The sequence below is a fragment of the Pseudonaja textilis genome, chromosome 4, assembly GCF_049901715.1.
Source record: "Pseudonaja textilis isolate UNSWEBS1 chromosome 4, rPseTex1.2, whole genome shotgun sequence".
NCBI lineage: Eukaryota > Metazoa > Chordata > Lepidosauria > Squamata > Elapidae > Pseudonaja > Pseudonaja textilis.
This window is the reverse complement of record NC_141993.1, coordinates 86,478,719-86,490,844: the sequence shown is the minus strand read 5'-3', so window position 1 is coordinate 86,490,844 and position 12,126 is coordinate 86,478,719. Positions and strand designations below refer to the sequence as shown.

Sequence of the window (12,126 nt, the reverse complement as noted above, 5' to 3'; positions counted from 1 at the left end):
CTGCCCCAGTCTCTTCTGGAAACCCTCCAGTGATGGGCCACCCACAACTTCTGAAGGCGAGGTATTCCACTGGTTAATTGTTCTCACCATTAGGAAATTTCTCCTTAATTCTATATTGAACCAGATAAGTTGGATTCAGTAAAATACAGTAGTAGAAACCAGATAGCTAACCAAGATGAAAACGTGGTCTGCTTACAGTGTGTAAAGCAATGTAACTACGGAAAGTCAGTGCAAATGTAGAAGAATGTTTTGGCTACCACAGACTAACATGGCTTTCCTCCTACAATGATTTTAATTACTGAATCAACTTATTTGGCATCCACATTATATATTAACCAGATAAACAGAGTTTGCACATTGCAGTAAACTTGAGAACTCTCTAACGAAGTTCATAACCAGGGTCTTTTGTTAGCCTGGTTCAGGGGCTTGTGGGAATCCAACCTTGAACGTTGCCAAGTAGAGCTCTCAAAGAAAGACCCAGAAGGGATGGTTTTATGATTAACCCTTCGTTTCTTTTTCCATCCCCAGAGTAAAAAGGGCCTCCTGCCTCCTCAGCCTCAACGAGGCTCTTCCAGACTTGATGGTGGTTGTGTTTTCATTTCAGAATATTTGCGGGAAGAAGTGGTGGTTCTCCTCACCGCCCAGTTCATTACTCTCTTCAATCAAACGGCATTGGAGGTAGGTAGGCCTAGTTGTGCATCAACCCTGGGCTCCTTTGGGAGCTCTGAAAGCAGAACGTGGGAGGCTTAATGTTAAGATATTTAAATTTAGTAGCTGGAACGGCGGGGTTGTGCAGTGAGCCAGAACACGCAGCTATAGCAGGAGCACTTAGATTTATATACCGCTTACAGCCCCCTCTAAGTGGTTTACAGAGTCAGCATGTTGCCCTCAACCACTTGGGTCCTCATTTTACTGAACTCAGAAAGGTGGAAGGCTGACCCAACCTTGAGCCAGTCAGCATCGAACTCCTGACAGTGAGCAGAGTTAGCCTGCAATACTGCATTCTAATAATGCACCCGACCTCACAGTATATATAGATTATAAATAAAAACCAACACAAACCACGCTGCAGCAATTAACAAGACAAGGCAGGATAAGGAATTGCAGAACTCAAAAGATAATGAAACACACACAGTTAGGAGAACGCCAGAACCCAGATAAGACTTGACAAACAAAGATAATGCACGCTTTGCTTCCAGGAAAGTGCTATGCGCCAACGCCCTTTATATCCTGTTTTCCCATTTGCAGCTAATGAAGGGAATCAGGGCCTCTTTCTCCCCCATAACCCATGTTGCTCCCTTATCTGTTCCTCCCTGCATGCCCGAGGATGAAGAGGGGGTGGGCCTGGGTCTTCCTCTGAATGCCCAGCCGGACTGTGCCCTTCCCCAGTTTCCTCCACAGCCACCGGAGCCACACTCCCACTCCCTGTCAGCTATTCGACCTCCCCCTTGGAATCAGATTCCAACAAGGGCATGACATCCTCATTTGGAAGACTCAGAAGTTGAAATGTCGAGAATCAAAACCAGGAGTTTATAATGTATTGAAAGTTGCTGCTTGTAATATTTGAAGGTCACTGCAGGAGTAGGTAAACAATCTGAAACTTGTATTGATTTTCCTCTACAGACTATGGTGACTCCAATTACCCAGAAGTATTTGAACTTTGGAGAACTGGAGAACAGCATCATGTATTTCCTGTGTGGCGTGGAGGTAAGGGCGAAAAGGGGTGACACTGTAACTGAGCAGGGTGTGTGTTAATAGGGACAGTGGTCGCCAACCAGTGGGCTGGGGACCACTGGTGGTCCGCGAGAAAATTTCGGTGGTCCGCAGAGAAATGTCACCCCCAAAGCGATTAATCCAGGCTGCATGGAACACAAGGCTTGCATTGCTTGCATAGCAAACAACGCGAGATAGTGAGGGGAGGAGGGAAAGGGTGGAGGAGGGGAACTTGCCCCACGTGCCTCATCCGGCAACCGGGCTGCTTCTTTCGGCTTCTTTCCTCTTCTGCTTTTGGCTGCATGCAAGGAAAGCAGCCAAAAGTCTTTCTTTCTCTCCCCCAAACTCTTCCAGAAATGAGTCTTTGGGACCCTGCAGGGCATCCTGCTCCAAGAGGCTGCGCCATTCTGGCGGAGTTTGGGGGAGAGAAAGAAAGACTTCTGCAGCTCTTGCTGCTTTCCTTGCATGAAGCCAAAAGTCTCTCCCCCGACCTAAGAATGGAGCTGGAGATGGTATCCTGCGATCCCAAATAAAGAACGATCGATCGGTAGGAAAACGGGGTGGGGAAATTTTCCTGCAGACTTTTTGGGGGGATTTTCCCAGGGTCTCTGGTCCGCGGGATTTAAAATTATGGGCTTGGTGGTCCCTGAGGTTGGCGACCCCTGTTATAGGAGATTTTGCTCACTATGCCATTTTAATAAGTTAGAGTGTCGGCCTGACCAGGTAAAGCAGGAAGGAATCACGACTGGATGAGCAACGTATTTCTACTTTATTCCAAAGCGACATGGATAGAGTCTTGCAAGTATGAGAGTACAGTTCTCCCCCCCGCAATCTCTTGTATAGCCCAAAGAATTAGGGAGGGCCTCTTCTGACCCTCTTGTCCTTGCCCATTTCAGGTAGTCCTTGACTTACAGCCACTCACTCAGTGACTCTTCCAAATTACAATGGCACTGAAAATAGTGGCTTATGGACCGTTTTGCACACTTATGACCGTTGCAGCATCCTCGTGATCCCGTAATCAAAATTCAAGGGCTTGACAGTTGGTTCATATTTATGACGGTTTGCAGCGCCCCAGGGTCATGTGATCACCTTTTGCGACCTTCCGACAAAGGAAAGTCAGTGGGGAAGCCAGATCCACTTAACATCCGTGTCCCAAAGGTGCTTTTTCAAAAGGCAGCTGGGCCTGTTTTGTTTTTCTTCCGAAGATGTTTCGCTTGTCATCGGAAAACCTCCTTCGGAACTGGAGTCAGAACTGAAGAAGCTTCTTGGATGAGAAGCGAAATGTCTTCAGGATCAAAACAAAGAAAGTTCAGTTGCCTTCTGGAAAAGCACCTTTGGGACAACCATGAGCTGGAGAATTGAGAATCTCCATGGACACTTGCTAATTTAACAACTGCACTGATTCATTTAATAGCTGTGGCAAGAAAGGTTACAAAACGGAACGAAACTCACTTAACCACCCCCTCGCTTAGTGAGATAAATGTTGGGCTCAGTTGTAGGTCATAAGTCGAGGACTTCCTGTTCTGACCCGAACCCTTTTCCAATAAAACGAACGTGAACCAAAAGGAATAGAAACCTTTTAATGATTCTTATGAATCCCCAGTTAAAAGGCTGCTGCGAATTAATTAACTTTGATAAGCACGAGCCTCGCCAAAACTGTGCGAGGCTGCCAAGAGTAACAGATAAGGTTACCTAGAAATATTTTACAACACAAGAGCCTTCAAATACCAACTAAGATACTGTAATGTCCACGAGGCTCGCGTTTCAAAACGTCTTTGCTTCCTGCAAAGAACGTCCGATTCACAGCTGGCTTTTATCTTCTTGAAGGAGGGGCCATTACCTTGCAGCCTTACTCTCGAGTCGCCCGTGCTGTTGCAGCTGCTCTTTCCTGCGAGCAATCCTGTGTGCACGCGCACTTGGCCCAGGCTCCTCGGGAACCTCCTCATCGCTGCTGCCAGTCCCCACAATCTCTGAAGGCAGCAGTCCGCTCCCTAACAGTCCTAGCCCCTCATCTGAGTCCTCGCTCTCCTCAGCCGTCTGTACCTGCTGCCGGCTAACCACAACACTTCCTGCATCCATCTTTGAGCTGTGCTGCTGCTTATCTGGCTGTATCTCTTTGGCCATTCTCCCAGGGTTTTTGCCATTGTGGCAAAAAGACAAGACCGAGTCTCCACGACCCATGCATAATCCTTTCCTCTTTCTCTCCCTCTCAAAAGAGCCTCCTCTAGGCAAGATGGCTGGCAAACAAGTCTAATAAATGAAACCAGATTTTGGGCTGTCGATGGACAGGCAGTTACTAAGCACTAAAAACAATTTGGGAAGAGACATTTTCGATGTAGCTAGTGGGTGATGCTAATTTTGCTCCTGGTTAACAGGTCTGGCAGGTTCTTAAATAAGATAAGAAACCTGGCAAACCTTTCAAGAAAGTGCGGCTGTGAGTCTGTGGTATAAATAGCAATTTGTTTTATTTATCTCTCCTTCCCATCCTCCAGTTGATGGTTCAAAGATGAAGGCCTTGGCCACCAATTCATTTTCAATGTCCTTCTCATGATTAAGGCTGTGTGTTCTGACCCAAGCCGTGTTCAAATTAAACGAACGCAAACGGCGTATAAAAGCAAACCTCTTCTAATACGATGCTGTGAATTCTGTGCATTCACAGCCAAGAGTCGTTCAAAACTAATTGTCCAAGATAAGAGCAAGCCCTTTCAAGGTTGTGAAAGGCTGCCAAGGACAAAAGACTAATTGCAGATAAATATCCCAAGCCAGAATTTTGAAAAAACAAACCTGAGTAAGCAGGGCTTCAACGAAGATTCTGAGTATAAAGAATTCCTTTGCTTCCTGCAAAGAACTCATCCCCGAGGGCTGGCTTTTATCCCTGCTGGAATGGAGCATCACCTTCCAGCCTTACTTCCAAGTCGCCCTTGCTGCTGCAGCTGCTCTTTCCCTTGAGCGGCCCTGCGCATACGCACACTGGGCACAGGCTCCCTGGGGTCCTCTGCATCACTGCTGTCAGGGTCCCCAAACTCCGAAGGCAGCACCCCATTCTCCGATAGTTCCGGCCCCCATCCCTGCATCACACACAGGCCCCTCGTCCGAGTCCTCACCAGCCTCCTCCTCGCTGTCAGAGACCTCAGCCGTCCGCACCTGCTGCTGGCGAACCACAACACTGTGTTCACACAACGCAGTGAAGCTGTTCACTGAATTAGTCTAAATTTTTATTCTGTCTGCTTAATCCATTTCCACATAAATTGAACGGGGAGGGTGAGGTGGGGTGAGGGAGGGAAGGAGGGAGGGGTTCAAATTTGATGAGTAAAATAAATTAACCTAGTGGGATGGGTTTGCATGACAAGCTGTGTCATACACACAAAACCCCACCATGTAACTAGCTAAAGTTCTTTGCTTAGTGGACAAGGAGAGCCATTCAGAGCCAAGCTCCTCCCTTTGAATGCAGAGAGATTCTGGAGTAATTCCTGATCTCTTTGATTGACAGTCTGGAAGCATGCTATGAGGGGGCTATGACAATTCACTGTGGCCAATTAACCACGGCCAATTCGCCATGGGACAACTTGTTTCAGGACAAGAGTCAAACCATCATTAAATAAACCATGGCATATGTTAGGGATACACCCTAGCAGAATCTGCATGGCAGTCAGGCAGTCAGACAAAATATGTGAGATAAATGTCTTTGTAGCTTATACTCAGTAACTCTCAGAGATACACTGTGCTAGTTAAATAGTTTATTCCAGTAAGAGTTTTAGCATAGTCAAACAGTCCATATATCATTCACTAATTCAGTCCGTCCGGGGATTATTCAGTTGCAAATTCCAGTGTCGAAAAAGAGGTCAGTAAACTTACAAATATCAGTCCAGTAATATATCTCCTTGCAGTAGAGATATGAAGAAGTCAAACCTCCTTTCTTCCTTCGACGTTCAAAAACTCAGCAGTACGAAACACGCAATTAGCAAACCATCAATCCATCAAACCAGCAATGGTCAGGTTCTCTTGCTCCCTCTTATGGCGGTTTCAGACCGCACCCAAAATTACATGCTTTGCAATTTAAAGTGACACACACTTAAACTTACTATCATAGTTTATATATATTATTTTACCCAAACTACGTTAGGTAACCTTGTTATTCCTAACAGCATAGAATCATTGGAAAAAAAAGGATGCAAAAAGGAGGGACAGAATGAAACGTGAAAGGCCACAATTAAAATACTTATTTTAAATCATTCAATTGAGTTGTTGAATTGTCCCATCGCAAGTTGTCCTGCGGTGAGTTGGCCGCAGCGAGTTGTCCCATTCCTTGCTCCGAGAGTCCCTGCACGCACAGGGTCCGATTACACTGTCATTGTGCCTCTTCTTTTTCAGGTCATCGCTGGCTTCTTCCTGGTGCGCCTTCTCAGCGCCCGGCTCTCAGATCGGATCATCTTACTGCTAGGCCTGGTCATCTGCAACGTGGCCTGCGTGTGGTGCCTGCTGTTCCTGGCACACCCCCAGGGTAATGATGTTGGGCTGCTGGAGAAGAGCGTGAAGGGGTCTTTCGCTCCCATCTTCTCAATTCCTGACCTCTTGATGCCCTGGAGCAGGGCTCTTCAAACTCAACAGCTTTAAGACTTGGGGACTTCAACTCCCAGAATTCCTCCTCCTGTCATGTTAGCTCAGGAATTCTGGGAGTTGAAGTCCACCAATCTTCAATGCCTATGGCAGGGCTCTTCAAACTCGACAGCTTTAAGACTTGTGGACTTCAACTCCCAGAATTCTTTCTCCAGTCATGTTAGCTCAGGAATTCTGGGAGTTGAAGTCCACCAATCTTCAATGCCTATGGCAGGGCTCTTCAAACTCAACAGCTTTAAGACTTGTAGACTTCAACTCCCAGAATTCCTCCTCCTGTCATGTTAGCTCAGGAATTCTGGGAGTTGAAGTCCACAAGTCTTAAAGTTGCCAAGTTTGAAAGGTCCTTGTTTTATAGCCTCCCGGAGAACGACAGGTCTCGTAAAACGCTTAAACTGCAATAGAGAAAGTCGGCAGTTGGTATAAATTGGGTGATTTTAAGATGTTGCTGGGTCAGGAAAAAAGGAACCTTGAATATTGTCATACATGGTCATATCTATACAGGTAATCCTCGACTTACAGCCATTCTTTTAGTGACTGTTTTGAGGTTACAATGGCACTGCAAGAAGTGACTATATGATCATGTTTCACACTTAGCATTTAGCATCCTCATGGTCGTGTGACCCAAATCCAGACACTTGGCAACTGACTCATATTTATGACGGTTGCAGTGTCCCGGGGTCATGTGATCCCCTTTTGCGACCTTCCAACAAGCAAAGTGAGTGGCGAAGCCAGATTTGCTTAACAACCATGTTCCTAACTTAACAACTGCAGCGATTCACTGAACAACTGTGACAAGGAAGGTCGTAAAATGGAGTACATTTCACTTAACAACTGTCTCACCTAGCAACAGAAACATTGGGCTCCATTGTGGTCAAAACTCAAGGACTACCTGTAATCCTCTCCTAGCCCAAATAGGCACTGGAAGGTTTTCTTAGCAGGTTGTCCTCTCCCAAATAGTTGCATGGATGATGATGAGAACCTGTAGCCCATCATGACCCACCGAAGAGCTAGCTTAGCTTCCCAGGAAGGCCAAGCTGAAGGCGTCCCTTTGAGGAAGGCAGCTTTGAGCGAGGTGCAATTTACACTGGTATGATTGGCTGTGAACTTTCTCCTTACTTTGTTTTGCACGTCTCCGTCCCTCACGCAGGTACCTTTGCTGTACTCCTCGCGGAGCTGGTCATAGGTGTCTTCTTGCAGGTCTTGGGCTTGCCCTTCGTCGCTGTCTCCCAAGTGTCGCTCTTTTCTAAAGTCACAGCGGAGAGGACTCAAGGTAAGCCCACCCCATTCCTGATTCCAGTCTTCTCCAGTTGCCCAAGTGTTGGCATGGCTACTTCCAGCGTGGCTCTAGAGTTGGGTGAAAAAAAGGCTATTTTGATGCATTTCTTCATACCAATCAGAAGACAATAAGCTCTCTTTTGGGTACAGTCAAGGATGCTGTGATGACCCAGGGGGTGGCACAAAGGCAACACAGTCAGATAAGCAATAAGAGTCCCTTTATTATCTCCAACTTTGCCCCCAATGTCCTGGTTACCTTCTGGCTGGAGAAAAACTCTCCCAGGAACAGCCTTTGACTGCAGGGAATTAAGTCCAAAACATGGTCAACACAAACTGTAACTTAAAGTCCAAACAAGCCAAACTGAGGTAATTAGTTTGGCAGGGCAGGAGCAAGAATTTCAGACTTGAAGGCACGGCAAAACTCACACGGTTGGGAAGACGCCAGGAACACAGATAAGCCACAACAACACAGGATAAAGTCATGTTTGCTCCCAGCAGCCTGCCGCATGAGCCTGCCTTTCTTATCAACTGTCTTCCCAGATGTGGCTAATGAAGGGAATCAGGGCCCTTTCCTCCCTCGTAAGCCATGCAACCCACATTGCTCCCTTCTCTGTTCCTCCCCGCGTGCCCTAGGATGAAGAGGGGGTAGGCCTGGGTCCTCCTCCCAATTCCCTCTCCCTTGCTCTACCTCTCCCCTGCTCTACCCAGCCGGACTTTGCCCTTCCCCAGTTTCCTCCACAGCCAACGGAGCCACACTCCCACTCCCTGTCAGCTGTCCAGCTTCCTCCTCAGATTCAGACTCTGACAGGGGCATGACAGATGCTGAACAGCGACGCACTTTCTTTAGGTGTAAAGCTGGACCTCTTTGTGCTAATTTTAGGCTTTTGTAAGGTGGGATAGTCGTGGAAGAGTTTTGTGGATAAAGAAGAACAGGTAGTCCTCGGCTTACAATCCCAATCGAGCCCAACATTTCTGTTGCTAAAACAAGGCAGTTACGAAGATAATTTTTTTTTTTTGCCCCATTTATTCCCCTTTCTTTCCACTCTTGTTCAGTGAATCACTGCAGTTATTAAGTTAACAGCACGGTTGTTAAGTGAATTCCCTCCCCCAATTGACTTCACTTGTCAGAAGGTCTCAAAAGGGGACCACATGACCCCGGGGACAACTGTGACCGTCATAAATACAAGCCAGTTGCCAATCGTCTGAATTTTAATCAGGTGGCCACGGGGATGTTGCAACGTGCCTGAGGGGAAAAAAGGTCATAAATCACATTTTTTTTCAGTGCCACCGTAACCTAGAATTCTCGGTCATTAAATGAATGATGAGGCTTGTAAGTGCCTTTAAAGAGAGTCCATTTGCAGACTGGCTACAGGTTTTGAGAGGCTTAATATCATCTTTTAATGACCCAAAAAATCCCTTGCGAGGTGGACTCTGGGCAACTAAATGGAGCTGAGTGTTTACTGGCCGGATGACCTTCTTGTCACCAATGCGGAGTTTTTTCCCCCACAGAAGAATATAGTGTCATTGTGCCCAGAGAAAGAAATACCTGCCTCTACCTAGGATTGAACTCACAGCCTCCTGATTGTGAGGGGAGAGCTTCACCTCTAGGCCACCACACCACTCTTGTGAGAGTTTCAAAACAGCAGGATTTTATTTCTCTCTTGTTCTTCCTCCTTTTGGCAGGTTTCAGCCAGGGTCTCCGTCGGTCTGTTGGGGGAATTGCCACCATCCTTGGGCCTCTGTGGGCTGGAGGATTGACGGATAATCTGTACATCATGTTAGGTGTGATGATGGGCCTCCTCAGCCTCTTGATGGTGAGTGTGCGGAGGCCGGTTTTTCCTTTCTCTTTCTTCAGCCGAAGCGTCCCGTTCTTCAGAGTGTAATTCTGAGATCCCCTGAGATTTCTCTGTTCATTTAAGCTTCTCTGTTCTGAATAGAGGATCGTCCTGGGTTTCCCCAGCTGTGAGAAACAGCTGTGTGTGTGTGGGGGGGGCGGGAAGGAATAGAAAAATAAAATCTGAGAATCACAGAAGGCAGCCAAGTATTTTCACGGCCATTTTCAGAGAATTGCTGAAACCGAATAGTTCTTAAAGGGCAAAGCCGCGGTGGCGCAGTGGTCACAGTGCAGTACTGCAGGCTGCTTCTGCTGACTGCCTGCAATTTGGCACTTCGAACTCCGCCAGGCTCAAGGTTGACTCAGCCTTCCATCCTTCCGAGGTGGGTAAAATGAGGATAACCCAGATTGTTGGGGGCAAGAGTCTGACTCTGTAAACCGCTTAGAAAGGGGTGTAAAAGCACTATGAAGCGGTATATAAGTCTAAGCGCTAGTGCTATTGGAAGACAGCTATCATGTCACCCCCCTCAAGCCTCCTAAGTGCTACTGTTATTGCTATTCCATTCAGTCTTCGGTTTTCAGAAACCTTTTCCAAGAACCGTGGTAATGCAGTGGTTAGAATACAGTATTGCAAGTTAACTTCTGCCCACCGCCAGGACTTCGATCCCGGCTGGTTCAAGGTTGACTCAACCTTCCCTCCTTCCGAAGTGGGTAAAATGAGGACCCAGATGGTTGGGGGCAAGAGGCTGACTTTGTAAACCGCTTACCCCCCCCCCCCCCCCCCCCCCCCCCCCCCGCCCCCCGCCCCCCGCCCCGGGGCCCCGGCCCCCCGGCCCCCCCCGGGGGCCCCGGGCCCCCCCCCCCGCCCCCCCCCCCGGCCCCCCCCCCCCCCCCCCCCCCCCCCGCCCCCCCCCCCCCCCCCCCCCGCCCCCCCCCCCCCCCCCCCCCCCCCCCCCCCCCCCCCCCCCCCCCCCCCCCCCCCCCCCCCCCCCCCCCCCCCCCCCCCCCCCCCCCCCCCCCCCCCCCCCCCCCCCCCCCCCCCCCCCCCCCCCCCCCCCCCCCCCCCCCCCCCCTGAGAGGGGCTGTAAAACAGCGTGAAGCGGTATATAAGTCTAAGGGCTAGTGCTAAAAGGCAAAATAAAAAGTGCTTTGGGGTGTGTATGGACACCTATAGAGCACCTCTGTTTATCTCAAACGGGTCATAAAGTGGGGCAGAACTCATTTAACAACTGTCTCACTTAGAAACAGAACTGTTATTTACAGGTGGTCCTCCACGTATCATCACAATGGAGCTCAGTTGTGGTCATAAGTCCTGGACCACCTATAAAATAATTCCTGGAGTCAACTCCAGACCCGTTCTCCTTCCATCTTTCTACAGCCAAACCTTTCCTTTTCCGTACCTCCCTAGAATGCTACCTTTCTGTCTCTCCCCTGCAGGTCATGGTGGGCATGTCCTACAAATATCTGGTCGAGGTCCCAAGTCAACAACCTTTGCCACGAACAACCCGGGAGGAGTCCCACTCGTGAGGATCTGATGACTCGCCCTGGGAGGGATGGAGAAGCTCATATCCGGCCCCCCAGGTGAAGGAACTGCCAGCCAGCTGGCCATGCCAAGGGGAACCACTTTGGCTTTCAAATTCCAGGCTCGGGAACGTCAGGAGAAGCCGGCAATGGCTCTGTCCACCTTAGTGATGGAGGAGTCGGACGGAATTTGTTTTAGTCTCTTTTTTTTCCACCAGATATTTCTGTTCTTTTTCGATACCAGCCCAGCAGGACACCCAAGCGTTCTTTCTTCGGGGTGCTGTGTGCAGGAGAACAGAGAAGGTGTGGTTAGCCCCTCAGTTGAGCCAAAGACCCGTGCAAAACTAAAATCCCGTTTTGCAGAAGAGAACAGCTCCTTGGCGAATCTAAAAACCCTTCTGCAAAAAGAGAAGAAACGCCCCGGCCTTTAATCTTTACTTTCTTTTAATTTATTATGACTTTTACGACTGACCCATTGTTTTGCTGCTGCTGCTGTTGCTGCTACGGCTGCTGTTTTCACAGTTCTGTCCTTGATGATTGTTAAACCGCACTGGGAGGTCTGGATGTTTTATTTATTAAAGTATTTCCACCCTGTCTTTGCTTTCCACCTGTGGGCTGTGGACTGAATGGAACGTAGAACAAGAAATAATAGGAGTTGGAAGGAACCTCAGAGGTCTTCTAGTCCAACCCCCTGCGGGAGCAGGAGACCCTAGACCAGTGGTGGCTAACCTTTTTGGGCTCCTGTGCCAAAAATTGTGCGCGTGCTTGCATAGCCCCTGCTCGTATGCCAGCACCCAGAAGGCAATGCGAGCCCCCCCATGCCCCCTATGCATGCGCACGCAATCCCACCCCACTCCTCTGCCGCCCCCTTACTTGCACTGTACCTCACAGCTGATTTTCGGCTGGTTTGAGGCCTTTTTCGGCCTCCCAAAGGATTAAGGAAGGCTTCTGCAGGCTTCTACAAGCTTTGTAGGCTGAAATCTAGCCCCGTTTCATCACTTCCTGTTTTTCCGAAAATACCGGAAGTGATGAAACAGGGCTAGATTTCGGCCTACAAAGCTTGTAGAAGCCTGCAGAAGCCATCCTCAAGCCTTTGGGAGGCCGAAAAAGGCCTCAAACAGGCTGAAAATCAGCTGTGAGGTGCACACATACGCAGTGAGGTAGAT

General features: G+C 48.7%; 1 protein-coding gene across 1 annotated transcript in view; it reads left to right on the top strand.

Moving 5' to 3' along the window:
- The window catches only part of LOC113448259 (major facilitator superfamily domain-containing protein 8-like), a 34,522-nt gene extending 22,967 nt beyond the window's left edge, over positions 1-11,555 (top strand). The window contains exons 7-12 of the mRNA XM_026718885.2: positions 605-678; positions 1,624-1,707; positions 6,085-6,214; positions 7,478-7,600; positions 9,289-9,419; positions 10,877-11,555. Coding sequence (XP_026574670.1) covers positions 605-678; positions 1,624-1,707; positions 6,085-6,214; positions 7,478-7,600; positions 9,289-9,419; positions 10,877-10,966 — 632 coding nt within the window. The 3' untranslated portion in view covers positions 10,967-11,555. The remainder of the gene's footprint in view (positions 1-604; positions 679-1,623; positions 1,708-6,084; positions 6,215-7,477; positions 7,601-9,288; positions 9,420-10,876) is intronic.
- Positions 11,556-12,126: the final 571 nt, after the last annotated feature.